Genomic DNA, 16061 nt, shown 5'->3' on the forward strand with positions numbered 1-16061 from the left:
TTTTCAATACCTTCGTATTGAGCTATTATAATGGAGGCCGCACCCAAACAGGATAGCATCTGCATTCAAATAATGGACAACAGGAGTATCACACGGACATACTAAAGCATCAGCCGCTAACATCACTAACTAATTTCTAGACATGTCTTTCACCCTTTCATTCTCTCCCTACTCAGGAACATACCCTCCCCCTTTCTCAAAGTATTTTATTCACGGTAGTGTCTCATTGTGCAAACTTTGTCCCACTTGTATATACCATTATTGAGCAGTGTAATTCGGTATCTGCGACTATTCTCTAAAAAATGATCTGTTCTTAGGATATGGCTAAATCTGGTGAGGCCGTATTACTGCTCGTCCCTAGCTGCTCTGAGACGGTGATGGGGCAAGCCTTCCTGATCATCTGCAGTCCTTGTGGCAATGATGCTCCCACAATGGTGTTAGAATATGAATTCCAGGATAGTGACCCAGCGACGATGTGTTCTGTGTGGGAAAGCCCTGCAAAGACTGGCACATTGCTCAGGGCCCCCAGTTGTAACATCTGACAGAACAATGTGAGCTACCCAAAGGAAAGCATGCTACTGTTGTAGTCAGTGGGATAGATCTTAAGTTCGTGTGATTGTGTAAAATGGGTGATAGTGAATTGCCAGCCTTTTTTACATCTCTCCCCCGATTTGAAATCTATGAAAATAAAAATTGGGATGTAAAACGGGCTGTCAACTCATTATCACTGTTTTACAGTACAATACATCACACCTCAACAAGTTAATGATAGACAGTAACAGATATCATGTTCTAATAGAGATTGCAGAGTTCTCCTTGCCTTTGCACTATGCCAGGCCTCAAACAGACAAATACCTAATGACCTTGCAGATTCCCCTAGACTCCCCCTATGGACCATCTAAGATCTGCAAACCCCAGCTGCTCTATGTTTTAATCACATCCCTCTTTAAATCTTTCTCTCGAATCAAAATAAATTGCATCAGGATTGTAACTCTGCTATTATTAACAGTGTGTTTTGTCTATTTCAAGCTGCCTAGCTTTCTGTTAAAGGGCTTCTTGATAACATCATATCATAGTGTTTTCTAAGCCCCATTTTATTTCTCTGCCATCTTGCATCAGGATGGTGTAATTCATCTTTAAATGCTTCATGTAGTTGCTAAAATGCCACGGGTCCTGCTCTCCCCTGTATGGCCATTCCCCTTTCTATCTGATGCATTTCTGTCAAATCAAATTTGGTTTCAGTGTCCCTCCTCGATATAAAGCCATCTTGTACCCTTTGTCTCGGCAGGACTCAATCACATCAAAAAAGTCTGTGAAAGGTGTTAAAAAGGTTCACTTTTTAAAATGAGAATAAAGATGCTTTTATTATTTAGGTTGCAGCCCAGGGGTCGCACCGAGCCTTTCTAACAGGGCATAACCTGATTTTAGAGTCTATAAACCAGATTCGCAATGATTGAGCAGAAACCTTCCATAGCTGTAATGTTACCATAGATTCAATAGGGGGTAATTCAGTCTTTGGGCGATAGTGCAGAACAGGCACTATCAGATCAACTGCTTGTTCTACATCTCCCATGATTTTCAGTTCTATTAATGTCAATGGAAATGAAAATCTCCTTCCACCAGTTTGTGTGTCTATCTTCCTTCCCATCCCAGATTATGTGTCTCACTGCCCCTCCCTCTCCCCGTTTATGTCTCTCTCCCTCCCTCTCCTTGTGTGTGTGTGTCTCTCTCTCCCTCTCTCCCCGTTTGTGCCCCTTGTCCTCCCTCTCCCAGTTTGTGGGCTGATTTTACCAGCCCTCTGGGGGTAGGCTGCAAGGTGCGGGAGGCCCTGTAAAATGGCAGGGGAAGGTTGTGGTGGGGAAGCAGGGGGGGGAGGGTTGAGGATGGGGGGTGGTGGAGTGCCCGTCATCTTCCCGCTGCCATAGCATTTTATCAGTGGTGGCGAAGGTGGCAGATGGCCCTCCTGCCCAGAGGCAAACTGAGCCTCTGAAATGGCCAATTCAGGGCCTCTTCCTGCCCCCACTGGCATTTTACCCTCCCTCTCTTAGTTTGTGTGTCTCTCTCTCCCTTTCCCCATTTGTGTGTCTCTCTCTCCCTCCTGCTCAGTTTGTGTGTCTCTCTCTCCCTTTCCCCATTTGTGTGTGTCTCTCTCTCCCTCCCTTTCCCCATTTGTGTGTCTCTCTCTCCCTCCTGCTCTCAGTTTGTGTGTCTCTCTCCCTCCCTTTCCCCATTTGTGTCTCCCTCCTGCTCTGTTTGTGTGTCTCTCTCTCCCTCCCTTTCCCCATTTGTGTGTGTCTCTCTCTCTCCTGCTCAGTTTCTGTGTCTCTCTCCCCCTCCCTTTCCCCATTTGTGTGTCTCTCTCCCTCCTGCTCTCAGTTTGTGTGTGTCTCTCTCCCTCCCTTTCCCCATTTGTGTGTCTCTCTCTCCCTCCTGCTCAGTTTGTGTGTCTCTCTCCCCCTCCCTTTCCCCATTTGTGTGTCTCTCTCTCCCTCCTGCTCAGTTTGTGTCTCTCTCTCCCTCCCTTTCCCCATTTGTGTCTCTCTCTCCCTCCTGCTCTCAGTTTGTGTGTCTCTCTCTCCCTCCTGCTCAGTTTGTGTGTCTCTCTCCCCCTCCATTTCCCCATTTGTGTGTCTCTCTCTCCCTCCTGCTCAGTTTGTGTGTCTCTCTCCCCCTCCCTTTCCCCATTTGTGTGTCGCTCTCTCCCTCCTGCTCAGTTTGTGTGTCTCTCTCTCCCTCCCTTTCCCCATTTGTGTGTCTCTCTCTCCCTCCTGCTCAGTTTGTGTCTCTCTCTCCCTCCCTTTTCCCATTTGTGTGTCTCTCTCTCCCTCCTGCTCAGTTTGTGTCTCTCTCTCCCTCCCTTTCCCCATTTGTGTGTCTCTCTCTCCCTCCCTTTCCCCACTTGTGTGTCTCTCTCTCCTTCCTGCTCAGTTTGTGTGTCTCTCTCTCCCTCCCTTTCCCCATTTGTGTGTCTCTCTCCCTCCTGCTCTCAGTTTGTGTCTCTCTCTCCCTCCTGCTCAGTTTGTGTGTCTCTCTCCCCCTCCCTTTCCCCATTTGTGTGTCTCTCTCTCCCTCCTGCTCAGTTTGTGTGTCTCTCTCTCCCTCCCTTTCCCCATTTGTGTGTCGCTCTCTCCCTCCTGCTCAGTTTGTGTGTCTCTCTCTCCCTCCCTTTCCCCATTTGTGTGTGTCTCTCTCCCTCCCTTTTCCCATTTGTGTGTCTCTCTCTCCCTCCTGCTCAGTTTGTGTCTCTCTCTCCCTCCCTTTCCCCATTTGTGTGTCTCTCTCTCCCTCCTGCTCAGTTTGTGTGTCTCTCTCTCCCTCCCTTTCCCCATTTGTGTGTGTCTCTCTCCCTCCTGCTCTCAGTTTGTGTGTCTCTCTCACCCTCCCTTTCCCCATTTGTGTGTCTCTCTCCTTCCTGCTCAGTTTGTGTCTCTCTCTCTCCCTCCCTTTCCCCATTTGTGTGTCTCTCTCTCCCTCCTGCTCAGTTTGTGTGTCTCTCTCTCCCTCCCTTTCCCCATTTGTGTGTGTCTCTCTCCCTCCTGCTCTCAGTTTGTGTGTCTCTCTCACCCTCCCTTTCCCCATTTGTGTGTCTCTCTCCTTCCTGCTCAGTTTGTGTCTCTCTCTCCCTCCCTTTCCCCATTTGTGTGTCTCTCTCCTTCCTGCTCAGTTTGTGTCTCTCTCTCTCCCTCCCTTTCCCCATTTGTGTGTCTCTCTCTCCCTCCTGCTCTCAGTTTGTGCTGCTCTCTCTCTCCCTCCCTTTCCCCATTTGTGTGTGTCTCTCTCCCTCCTGCTCAGTTTGTGTGTCTCTCTCTCCCTCCCTTTCCCCATTTGTGTGTGTCTCTCTCCCTCCTGCTCAGTTTGTGTGTCTCTCTCTCCCTCCCTTTCCCCATTTGTGTGTCTCTCTCTCCCTCCTGCTCTCTCTCTCCCTCCCCCAGTTGCTCTCTCAGGATTCTGACCTTCCAAGCGATTTTTGTCAACTCTGAAGCCGTCATCCTCAAAACCGGCAATGAAGTTGTATTTCCGAATAGTGGGGAGACCAGCAGGGACCAGAAAGTGTGGCTTGCGTGCAAACCACGACAGCCAGCGCACTGCACATGCATGAACCGTACGTAGAGGCACCACTTCTCCTGAGTAGCCTAGCAGCAGGGCTCGGGATACCAGTCGCCTATTCGGACAGAGGGCGAGGGAGTTAGGAACCCTAGCTCAGCAGAAAGCCAGCCAACTAGTTCAAAGGCTTCACCAGGCATCCCAGTCACAGCGTGGTGTGTCTCTCATTTGTCAGTTAACATCAATCCCTTGGGACAGATGGGTATTAATAAGGGCACAGATGCCAAGCAGTGGTTCAGATGGCAGTGAGGAACATAGACATTCAAAGCTGGTGGGGAAGAGAACAAAAGGGAAGGCGTGTGATAGATGCCTACCTTGAAGAAGTTCTGCTCTTCTCTCCGAGGGATTTCCATTTGTCTCTTTTACCTTGTTCACCTTCATTGCTTTCTATTTCCCTCCTGGTGTTTGATAAAGTGTCTACCAAAACTCGTTTTCACAGCCACATATCCTTCCTCAGTGACTGTCTCCAGATCCGACTTATTCCACCAGGATTCCAACTGATGTTACATTCTTCATGCTTTGAATCCACCCAGGATTAATCTCTCCTCTCCTCTTCCCCACCAAACCCCCCACCTTCACTTGCTTAAAACCTCATTCTTTTCTAACATTTGCCAGTTCTGAAGAAAGGCCACAGACCTGCAATGTTAATTCTGCTTCTCTCTCCACAGATGCTGCCTGACCTGCTGACTATTTCCAGCATTTTCTGTTTTTATTCCTGTCACATTTCTAACAGATAGTCATTTAAGTAATGAATAAATAAAGAGGAAGGTTTTTTTTAAAGAATTAAGTAGCACAACACATTCCTCAGAGCTTCTCCTGTTTGGGCCCTTGGAACTTTGGCGGAAGTCCTGTTTGTGTGTGTGTAAATGAGTTTCTGCTGAGGATTGGTAGAAGTGAATATTATAGATGCATTTAAGGGGAAGCTAGACTAGCATATGAGGGAGAAGGGAATGGAGGGTTATGATGACAGGTTTAGATGAGGAAAGATGGGAGGCGGCTTGAGTGGAGCGGAATCGCCAGCATGGACGGGTCGGGCGAATGGCCTGTTTTTGTGCTGTATATCCTATGTAATCCTATGTTATGGCAGCCCAGTGGGGGAAGAACAGGTGGGGTGAGTAAAGGCCGTTTTTACACCTCCACAGTGGATTCAACTCTGACATGTGGTTCCTGCACAACAGAGCACATGGGAAAATAAAAGCTACCCGTTATAGTGCAATGCCATCGGAACCCGACCTCTTCTTTCATTCAAAACATCAGCACGCCCATGCCATGATATAGAACTGTTTCACAATGAAAGTAAATGACACACTGCCAGCTCAGCATCCGTTCATTGGCCTCTCAGCGTAATTTCTTTTTCACAATCAAATATTGGTTTTTTTAAGCCAACATCTCTACTGCCCTGTGTTTAAGGCCAGATGTACTGTGGTCATGGGATCAATAAAATTTGGTAACCATTATCAAACGCAGCATTTAATCAATGGCTGGGATCGATTCATTGAAACTGATCAATAACAAACTCTCCACTGAGCAGTAGACTTAACATAGAGTGAAATATCTGAAATATCTTAACTGACTCAACTGCAAAAGAAATCCTTTGGGTGACAGTTGTTAATCTGAACAAGTGCTATATAAACTGGTGTGTGTCAGGGGAGACCTGGATTTAAAATAACCTGCTAAATTGTACTTCTCTTGTGCCTTTCAAAAGACCACAGACTGAAATACCCAGCACTTGATTCCTTTTAGTTGCAATGTATGTTCCCCGCACCCCACCATTTCATTAAACCTAATGCCCCATTCTGTGCGTAAGTTCCTTCTTCAGACGGTCATGGGGTGGGAGGGGGGGGTGGGGGGCACAGCATGGTGAACAGCTCCATACCCTGCATCAGTGCTACACTTAATCCAGCCGCTCCGAGTGATCAGCACGTAGCTGACTCATGATGCCATTGAGGGAACTCCTGCCGTGCTCAGAGAGTAAAACACTGCCTTTCATGGATATGAACCAGGCTTCTGCATAGTGAGTTGTGCTAACTTAGGTGATCCCAGCCAGGGGAGCAGTAAAGGGGATTACAACAGACCTCAGTACCACTGGACGAAGGAGGACAAAAGCATCAGCTGAAGTCACCACCCTACTGAGTGTTAAGCAAGAATCAAACCCTGTTGGTTTTCTCATTTGCAGATTGGGCAAGGACAGGATTTAACGTGGCTGTGACACTCCACTAATACTTAATTCCCTGGCTCAACAATAAGAATGGGGGAGGTACTTTAGCCATGCTGCCATGGCAGTGATGGCACTGTCACTGGGCATGAACCTGTCCTATTGGGTGGCCCAGTATGCTGGAGTAGCACTGCACTGTGCTGCTCCATCACCTACACGCCACATGGGAAATGCCATAAGTGCTCCACCTTGTACCTGTTCCAAGCAGACACAGAGATGAGGGGCCGTCTCCATTATATTCGATTGGTCTTAAACTGAGATGAACTTGTCTGAAGTTGGAAACCTGTGGTGCTTCAGATTTCAATATTCAAAAGATAGCGTGATTGCAAATACGTCTGGTTAGGTCGTCATTGGCTCTCAACTTACAGTTCATGTTGATTTGCTGTGAGAGTTCAATCAGCTCCATTTCTGTTGGCATATAGCCCATTGTCCGCATACAGTTACCCAGGTCCTTACAGCCAATGAAACCATCCTTGTCCTTATCAAATTCTTTAAATGCGTCTCTTAGTTCTGCCAACAAAGAGTAATTTGTTCAAAAACAGATGTCATTTACAAAAGAAGCCATAACAGTTAGAGCATGCCATGCGTATTAATGAGATCAAATGCATTTATATAGCAGCTTTAAGAAAAAAATTCCAAGGCTTCAAGGAAGGTAAATCAGACAAAAATCTACACCGAGCCAAAGGAGGCGATATTAGGACAGGTGCTAAAAACTTGGTCAAAGAGGTGAGTTTTAAGGAGGAGAGGGTGGTGCAGAGACAGGCAGGTTTAAGGAGGGAATTCCAGAGCTTAGGGCCTAGCCGCCAGTGTTGAGCTATAAGGGGTTACACAAGAATTTTTCAGCTTCCTGACATGCAGCATCCATATTGTGATGTGACACTGTACTGATTTGACTCAGCCCAGCTTCATCGAGGTTTTCTGCATCCTATTAAAAATTGTAGTCTTAACCTAAACAGACACCCATAGTTTATGACAGTGCTCACTTATTCCTAAGTTAGGCTGCTCATTGTTTGGTGCCTGATTTTAGTACTTCTGTTCTTACAGTCTTAGAACTACTCAGCAAACTGTTATGGCAATGCTGTAAAACTTCTGAATATGGGGTTTTCAGTGTCATTAGACTTGATCCACTCCATGCTTTGTGACTCACAGATACATTCCAATTGTTTTAGTGCATCCCATGCATGTTTTGTAACAGATGCATTCAGTCAGATGCTAGAGATAGAAAGGAGTGCAGAAAGAGATGTGTGAACTCGGAGCACATGACTGTGGAGGAAAGCATAATGAACAGCCTGCAGAATATATCTGACAGTTATTTCGTCTAATACAGTGCTTTCTGTGTTGTTTATTCACTACTTTATTTCAGGCTCTTTGTTGGCATTTTGCATTAAGTTTGTGCCAAGTCAATTTGTCAGTGGATTACCAGTTTCTTCCACGGAATTTAGAATGAGAGGTTGAAAGAGCTTAGAATGAGAAAGAAAGACGGACCCTCCATTATTATAAATGGACCAAGTTCATTTCCCAAATGCCAGTGTGCCATAGAGCTGGCTACAGCTGCAATCCCACTCCAAGCCAGTCCCATTTCCTTAAACCCCAATCCCAGTAACGAGCACTCCCAGGTCAGTTTTAGTACAGAGAGAGATACAGTAGACCCCTACTCCCTTCCCCAACAATGTGCCTTAATTCCAACCTCACAAAGAACACTTCCTTAATGGCGTCATAATTTGGACCCACCCACCATTTTTCTAGTCTCTTTCAATGAGCTTGCCAAATCTGCTGCCGAATGGGGGAGGGGGGAAGGGGGGGGGATGTTTATGTATGTGGCCCCGTGTTCAATGATGCCCTGCCTGAAACTGCCCCAAAAACAATTCACATGGAACCCTAATGGGATCCAGGTCTCAGAGGTGAAGTCAGCCTTATAACCCTATATGTCACCCAGTGCCCAATGTGGATCAACGTACAAAATATTCATATTTCCTGCTAAATTTTTAAAAAGCAAAGCATCCACTCTGCTATTTTCTTCAACTGTGCTGAAATTAGGGAAGTGGTAGCTTAAAAACCGAAAAGTAACATTGGGTGAAATTAACTCTCAATATTAGATAATCAAATAGTTGTTGAATTAAATAATATTAATTAACATTAATTTTTTTTCCCAATTGAACTTCATAGTATTAAGCAGGGGAAATTTGGAGGCTTTAGCTGTCATTTTGAATTTTTTTTAAAGAGGAGATTGTAATCAAAGTGAGCTCATGGCATCAGATTCCACAGATTCCCTCTCTCCCAGACACCAGGATCAACAGTATCCTACACAAACAGACCAACTGAGCGATTATGAAAGAACAACAGGATCTTTGGTACCTTGAGGGTCTTGGAAGATGATGATAATGATCCCAGTAGAAGTTTAAAGATGATATTATCTCTTTGGTGAAGAGGTGATGTGGAAAATGATGGAAGGGTAAACAGCCTAAGGGGAGGTGGGGGAATTTTATACTGACTGCACCTTCCAGCAGCACGGACTGCAAACTTTTGTCGATTTTTGTTGAGGAATCAAGGTCGGCTACTGGGGATGCAGCACTTAGCCCACTTCTTTTTTTCTAACCCGTGCCATGCATTGCCTGGTCACAGACAACATAACTCAAGGTGGGGAAAAGCACGAACACTCCTCCTAGCAATGTACCTTGGCCTTAACCCCAGCCTTCCTGCACCAGTGTAATCTTTTTCCCACACTTGTAGCATCCATGATTTAGGTTACTGATTTAGGGTTATTTTGTGGGTAGGCTATGGGCATTAAAGGTATTGTAGAGATTGCCCAAACCCATTCTATGGAGGATATATCAGCAAGCAGACAGCAAGATTTTCACCTGCTAGTTTGTGGTAGTCGTGAAGCCAGGTCCTGGAGAAGAATGGGCAGTGTCATGAATCACTGCACTACCCAATTCCCCCCCAAGCTGTTCTAAAAATAACCATGATTTCTGTGGAGCGTAAGGAATACAATCACTGGATTTCTGTTCGTCTGTGAAGTCGCACTCTTAGAAAACGCAACAGGCCCTATTGTGACATTCATTGAAATCCTTTAACAATGCATTAATGATAAATATACATACATATATCTAACACAATAAAACTTTCAGATTGAATCATTTACTTGTGAACGGAACAGCATCATTTTATGTCTTTTACAAGATAAGCCCCATAGTTCATTTAGAAACTCTCCCCCTACCCTACTAGATCCAGTTTTGTATGCTGGTCTGTGTTGAATTAGCGGGTTCAATTTTGGGCAGCCATTGGGATGCTACAGTTGGCCCCAGGGCGAGGGAAAGTAAAATAACCCAAGGGCCCTGCTCCTGATTGCCATGCTGTGGTGCCTGTGTGGACTGGATCTGGTTGGGCTGTGATGCTACCCACAGTCAAACAGCCTGCCTCTGTTCACATGTGGATTTGTGTCACTTGATCAAACTAGTGGAGCTGTACACTAGCATGATTCTTTGGGAAATAAAACAACTATCCTTAGAATCTTACAATAAGTTTAAATATAGAAGAGGGTGGAGAAGCTGGTTTTGTTTTTCTTAGAGCAGAGAAGGTTAAAGGAGAGATTTAACAGAGGTGTGTAAAATTAGGAGAGGTTCTAACAGACCAAACAGGAGACATTGTTTCCATAGGCAGGAGGGTCACTGATTTAAGATAACTGGATAAAGAACCAGAGGGGAGAGGAGGAGAACCTTCTCACACTGCGAGTTGTTATGATTTGGAATGCACTGCCTGGTGGAAGGAGATTCAATAGTAACTTGCAAAAGGGAATTGGATAAATAGATGAAAAGGAAAACTTTGCAGGGTATGGGGGAACAGCAGAGGGATGGGACTAATTAGAAAACTCTTTTAAAGAACTGCTACAATGAGCTGAATAATCTCCTTCCATGCTGTAAGATTTAATAATAGATTAGTTTATGAAAAAGGAATATATCTTAACTTGTGCAGTCAGTAACTGTTTCTTCTTAAAACAATAACGACCGAAAGATGAATTGGAATGGTTAGGAATGACTCAGCCATTTTGGAATACTGGACTTCTGAAGGAATTTCTAGTTCCAAAACTCACTTTCACGCCATTTTGTCATTTCTAAACATGCTGATTTGGGAAAAATATGCAAATATTGCATCTGGGCAAAAAATATAAAAAACCTTGTCATAGGACACTTAAATAATATATTCTGCAAAGGGATTCCTCCAAATACATCCATGGAAAATTCCAAACAATTTCATTCAGTTTGTTTTTTTAACTAAATATTTGGGCAGGTTTTCATGGTAAAGGCTCCTTATATATGGCACTAAGGAATGTAATTTTGTTTTATTCGTTTATGGGATGTGGGCCTCGCTGGCTAGGCCAGCATTTATTGCCCATCCCTAATTGACCTTGAGAAGATGGTGGTGAGCTGCCTTCTTGAACCGCTGCAGTCCATGTGGGGTAGGTACACCCACAGTGCTGTTAGGAAGGGAGTTCCAGGATTTTGACCCAGTGACAGTGAAGGAACGGCGACATAGTTCCAAGTCAGGATGGTGTGTGGCTTGGAGGGGAACTTGCAGGTGGTGATGTTTCCATGCAACTGCTGCCCTTGTCGTTCTAGTTGGTAGAGGTCGCGGGTTTGGAAGGTGCTGTCGAAGGAGCCTTGGTGCATTGCTGCAGTGCATCTTGTAGATGGTACACACTGCTGCCACTGTGTGTCAGTGGTGGAGGGAGTGAATGGTGAAGGTGGTGGATGGGGTGCCAATCAAGCGAGCTACTTTGGCCTGGATGGTGTCGAGCTTCTTGAGATAGTCATTTACCTTCAATTTCTTCTGCTCCCAATTCTCTGTCCTAGTGACAAAACAGTTTGGTATTAGAACATTTCCCATGCACTTTGCACTATGTTAAGCATTCACAATTCAAATACAACTGTGTCAAACAGCATGTTATTACTTCAAATAGCATTCAGTTATCTTCAAGGAGGAGGCAATAATGTCATTGATTCATTCCCATTAGTACCATGTTGGTGTTGTCTCTTTTAATTAAAACGATTAAACACAGGGTTGCCCAGTGTCATCAAACCAAAAAAATCTAACAAAAGTGCCCCCTTTTTAAAGGAGCATAACTAATAGAACCACAAATGACAAAAAAAAAATTAAATAATATTATTGGCACCATCCATTATGTACTCCAGTCCCTTCGGTGCCCAGTGGCCACAAAATAATCTTAATGTTACCTCCTCATTGAATCAGTTCACATTAAAAAATTTGCTTCCATACAACATGCAGAATCAAATGGGCCAAAATGTGATCCATTGCTCCCAGGATGGTACAGAACTCCAGGGTGCACATCCCGGGAAACTACACATACACAGCCGGCGGTTTCCTGGGATGGGCTGCCTACGAGTTCTGCTCCCTCCCTGGGAGCGCTGGATGGTGGGATTCACGGTAAACAAAACAAACGGCACAGTATGCACAACCACAAAGACAGCAAGTAATGGAAGGTGGAGGCTGTGAAGCTTTCAACTACCAAGTACCAACTGAAGTATAGGTGCAGAATTAAGAGTACAATTAGCAGGATATATCGTAAAAGACAAAAACAGAAAGTGCTGATATTACTCAGCAGGTCAGGCAGCATCTGTGGAGAGAGAAACAGGTGACTGACCTGAAACATGAACTCTGTTTCTCTCTTCACCGTTGCTGCCTGACCTGCTGAGTATTGTCAGCATTTTCTGTTCGTATTTCAGATTTAGTATTTTATCTTTACATCTTAAAGGATACATTTGTATTTGTGAGCAGAGACATGGGTGAAACTTTTGTGACTGGGAGCTGACCAGACGTTTAAGTAGTGTTAACCTTATGCAAGTCGGGCTGGCCAAAGCTGTGCAAAGATCTAAACAATGGCTGTGGGTGTGAGAGAATATGATAAAGGTGCAGTTCTACTCCACAAAGCGCAAGTACAACACATGTTTGAGTGCACAGCAGCTCGATGGACCAGAGGTTGTACTGTGTCTCCATTGTGGTCCATTTTTGTTTTCTCCCCTGACAGCCATTGCTCACGTAGAAATAACATGCAGAACAGTCATGTTGGCATGGTGATGCTCACATAAAAAAGACCTGAATTTATATTGTGTCTTTCATGAGCTGGGGATGGTCCAAAGAACTTTACAGCCAATGCAGTACTTTTGAAGTGTAGGAAATACGGCAGCCAATTTCCACACTGCAAACTCCCACAAACAGCAATGAGAATATGAACAGATAATCTGTTTTAGTAATGATGGTTAAGGGATAAATATTGGCCAGGACACTGGGGAAAACTCCCCTGCTCTTTTTCTAAATGGTGCCATGGGATATTTTCCATCCATCTGAGAGGGCCGACGGAACCTCAGTCTAACACCTCATCCAAATGATGGAACCTCTGACAATGCAATTGCCTCAGTACTGCCTTGGCTTGAAGATGCACACGCAAGGCACATTACCACCAAGGTAACTGAACAAAGGGCTACTGAGAAGAACATGTGCTGCTTTGCCGTACTCTTCGCAGAAACAACTTGAAAGAGAAGTACAATTTCCTGAGCTCATTTTACTGGAGCTCACAACAGAAAGGTGCAAAAAATCTGCTACTGGAGGCATCATCCTGCTGTAACATGCTCAGGTGTCAGAATGCTAATCTGCCACCATCTGCCAGTGTACGTGCAGTATAAATGGTTAGCTGCAGGTATATTGCTGTGTTGGTCTATATTGACAAAATGTGCCTGGGGAACAGGAGCGAATCACACCCCAAAATGGCAAATTCTTCAATATTTAAAACTTTCATAAATATGTTCTTTAAACCCGGCAGCAGTGCTGAAATCACTGGTGTCTGGGCTGACCAATGAAAGAGACAGCCAGTAATATAAGATCAAATGAAAGCTGCACTCTTGAGGACTATTCATAAAGATCTACTGGCCACCAGCGAGCACTATACTTTCACAGCTCATTCATAAAGATCTACTGACAATCACTAAGTATTGTTCCTTAACACTTACATCATTAATAAAGTTCAGTGACAACCACCAATTACTGTACATTCACACTCAGCTCATTCATAAAGTTCTACTGACAACCATTAAGGCTGAATGTCACACTGGAGTGCTGTTGTGAATCATTTAAATAAGCATCTTTGCACTTGAATATACACCTTTATTCCTCCCCTCTCCTGTGATGAAACAATACTGATTGAAGTGTGCAAACAACTGTCGTCAGGTACACAGGTAACTTGCCTGCAGATTCTCCTCTCCCACACCTCACTCTTCTCCCATACTGGACTTGATCAAAAACAGTGCATTTTAGTGGCTTACGAGAGACATGATAACATGCGAACTGTGACAGGCTCAGCAGCAGAGATCCTTTGTGGACACTTCTTGGCACTTACATTGAGATGTACCCCCTCGCCCTGATTATTTACCTGCTCAACTACAGGGAATTGCTATTAATAACTACATTCTGAGGTCAATTAGAAGCTATTTGCTATTGCTTTGGGCAGTCTGTTTCTCAATTGAAAGTATCTTGTAAATCTCCAGGGAGAAACCAGGTTCACAAGGTCAGCAGAAACAGGCAGAAAATGACTGGCTCTCTTTTTTTGAAGCAATGCTATTTGATAATTGGTAGGTTCCTTCCCGAATCAGTTCTGATTCGTTGCTGTTTTATAGATACAACATGTCAGGTGTAAGTGTGACATGCACTTTGCGGGGGAATCTTAAGTCTCCCCACGTCGGGTTTGGAGGTGGGGAGAGCATATAATTGGGTGGGATGGGGCTCCGCCACCTTCCTGCCTCCACCCAAATTAAGTCCAGGGCTTTCCACACTGCCAGCAATTGAGGCCCTTAAGCGGGCAATTAATGACCAACTAAGGGCCTCATTTGCCACCGCTGGAATCAGCCCAGTGGAGGGCGGGCCTATTGCCACACGGGGAGCACGCCAAGCGAACCTGTGCGAGCTGCTTACCAGCTCTGGCGTGTGATGGTCACTCGTTAAAAGGCATTTAGTGCCTGATCGAGGGATCTGGCATCAGGAGGGCGGGGTGCCACTGAGAGCCACCCCCTTGCCCTTGCTAACGCCCTCCCCCATACACCCCTTCCCCGTGACCCTCATCCCGCAAAACCCCTCCCACTGTGGCCTGGTTCCAGGGCCTCGAGTGAGTCCAGTACTGACAGCAGCCACTGCAGGCGTGACTTCTGTCACCGGGATCCCTGATCCTGGGGAAGGCCCACCGCTGTCCATTTAAGTGCCTATTTGGCACTTGATCAGGCAGGCCTTCCCCTGAGGAGGTGATGCGGGCTTCTTACTGGTGCTTTTGCTGGTGGTCAAGGCCTCCGTTGCCAAGACAAAATCCCGGCTTGTATGCGTGGCTTAGATACAACGCTTTCATTTTATATATATATTTAATATATATAGATACTTCTCTTTGCTAAAGATGTGGGAAAACGTTTAAGTAGAAATGGGTTATGCAGTGGGCGGACACACCAGTGCATTCAAAATGGATAATGGTCATTAAATTGTTCAGTGCATAGAAAGGAAGTTATTAGGTTCTATTCAAACTCCTGATACACCAGCTTGTTATGGCTAACCAGAGAACTTTTAGAACTTCCAACTGTGGGAAGGGCTTGAAACACTCAGAGGAGCTGATTTGCCATCAGCACATTCTCCACCGCAACAGTCATTTGATTTGAAGAAGTTGCATCCACATAGAACCTCAGGATGTTCCAATGAAATAATTTTGATGTGTGGTCACTGTTTAAATATAGGAAATGCGGCAGCCAATTTGTGCACATCAAGCTCCCACCAACAATGTTAATGACCAGATAGACTGTTTTTAGTGATGTTCACTAGGGATAAATGTTGTCCAGGACTCCAGAGGGAGCTCCCCTCCCTTCTTAGAAATACTGAAGTGGGGTGTGACGGAAATCACACATACCAAATGGAAAAATATTAATTTCATTGATGAAACTTTGCTTGAGACCTTTTTACTGGACATTCTAAATAACTTTAAGAAAAGAGAACAGAACAGCTAAAGATGGCCATGCACAATCTGCATATGAGAAGCCAAAGGCCGGCTGAGAGACAGAGGTGATTACCCAGTCTAGCCAGAACAATAGGAGTGCGTTCTGATTCAATTATCTAGAATGGATTTTGTCAACAGTGGTGATCAAAAGCAATCGACACCCTTTGACTTTGAAAGAGCCTAACCCACCGCCCCCCCCCACCCCCACCCCCCACCGTCCCCACCAAGTATGGCTAAAGAACTTTGAATTTTTTAAAAACCTTCCAGAAACTTCTGCTTTCAAATAAAGAAGTGGTCACATGACATACCTGCTAGTATAACACTGAATTTGTGAACTGTGCCTCAAAAAGGAAAGAGACTGTAACTGAACTCCAAGAAAAAAGCACCTCTCTTTCTGTCTCTCTCTCCAGCAAAGTCCCAGGGAAGCCTAGGTGGCAGCTACTAAGCCTCAAGACTACAGACAACAACCAAAAGACTGATAAAGCCTCTCTTCGGTCTTCTGAAACCAGAGAAGCAAGCCTGAAATGTGCATGTGGCCCCAGCGAGGACTTCAAGATTTTAACTTCAGTATTTGAATTCTATTTACTACAGACTTTACTTCAACCTCCCAACCCTTTCTTCCCCTCTGTATCTACTTGTGTGTGTGTGTGCCTCTCGTATGAATGTGAGCATGGATGCATCATGTATTTTAGTAACTTCAATCGC

The 16061-nt window shown here is 44.9% G+C and overlaps 1 protein-coding gene across 3 annotated transcripts in view; it reads right to left on the reverse strand.

Annotated features, from left to right (window-relative positions):
• cabp1a (calcium binding protein 1a) overlaps window positions 1-16061 on the reverse strand; it is a 156806-nt gene that overhangs the window by 15792 nt on the left and 124953 nt on the right. For all 3 annotated transcript variants that reach the window (XM_068055593.1, XM_068055591.1, XM_068055592.1), the window contains exons 2-3: window positions 11135-11165; window positions 6686-6829 (exon numbers count right to left, since the gene is read on the reverse strand). In XM_068055593.1, the coding sequence (XP_067911694.1) occupies window positions 6686-6829; window positions 11135-11165 (175 nt within the window). The remainder of the gene's footprint in view (window positions 1-6685; window positions 6830-11134; window positions 11166-16061) is intronic.

Source organism: Heterodontus francisci, chromosome 23 (assembly GCF_036365525.1).
Source record: "Heterodontus francisci isolate sHetFra1 chromosome 23, sHetFra1.hap1, whole genome shotgun sequence".
Lineage (NCBI taxonomy): Eukaryota > Metazoa > Chordata > Chondrichthyes > Heterodontiformes > Heterodontidae > Heterodontus > Heterodontus francisci.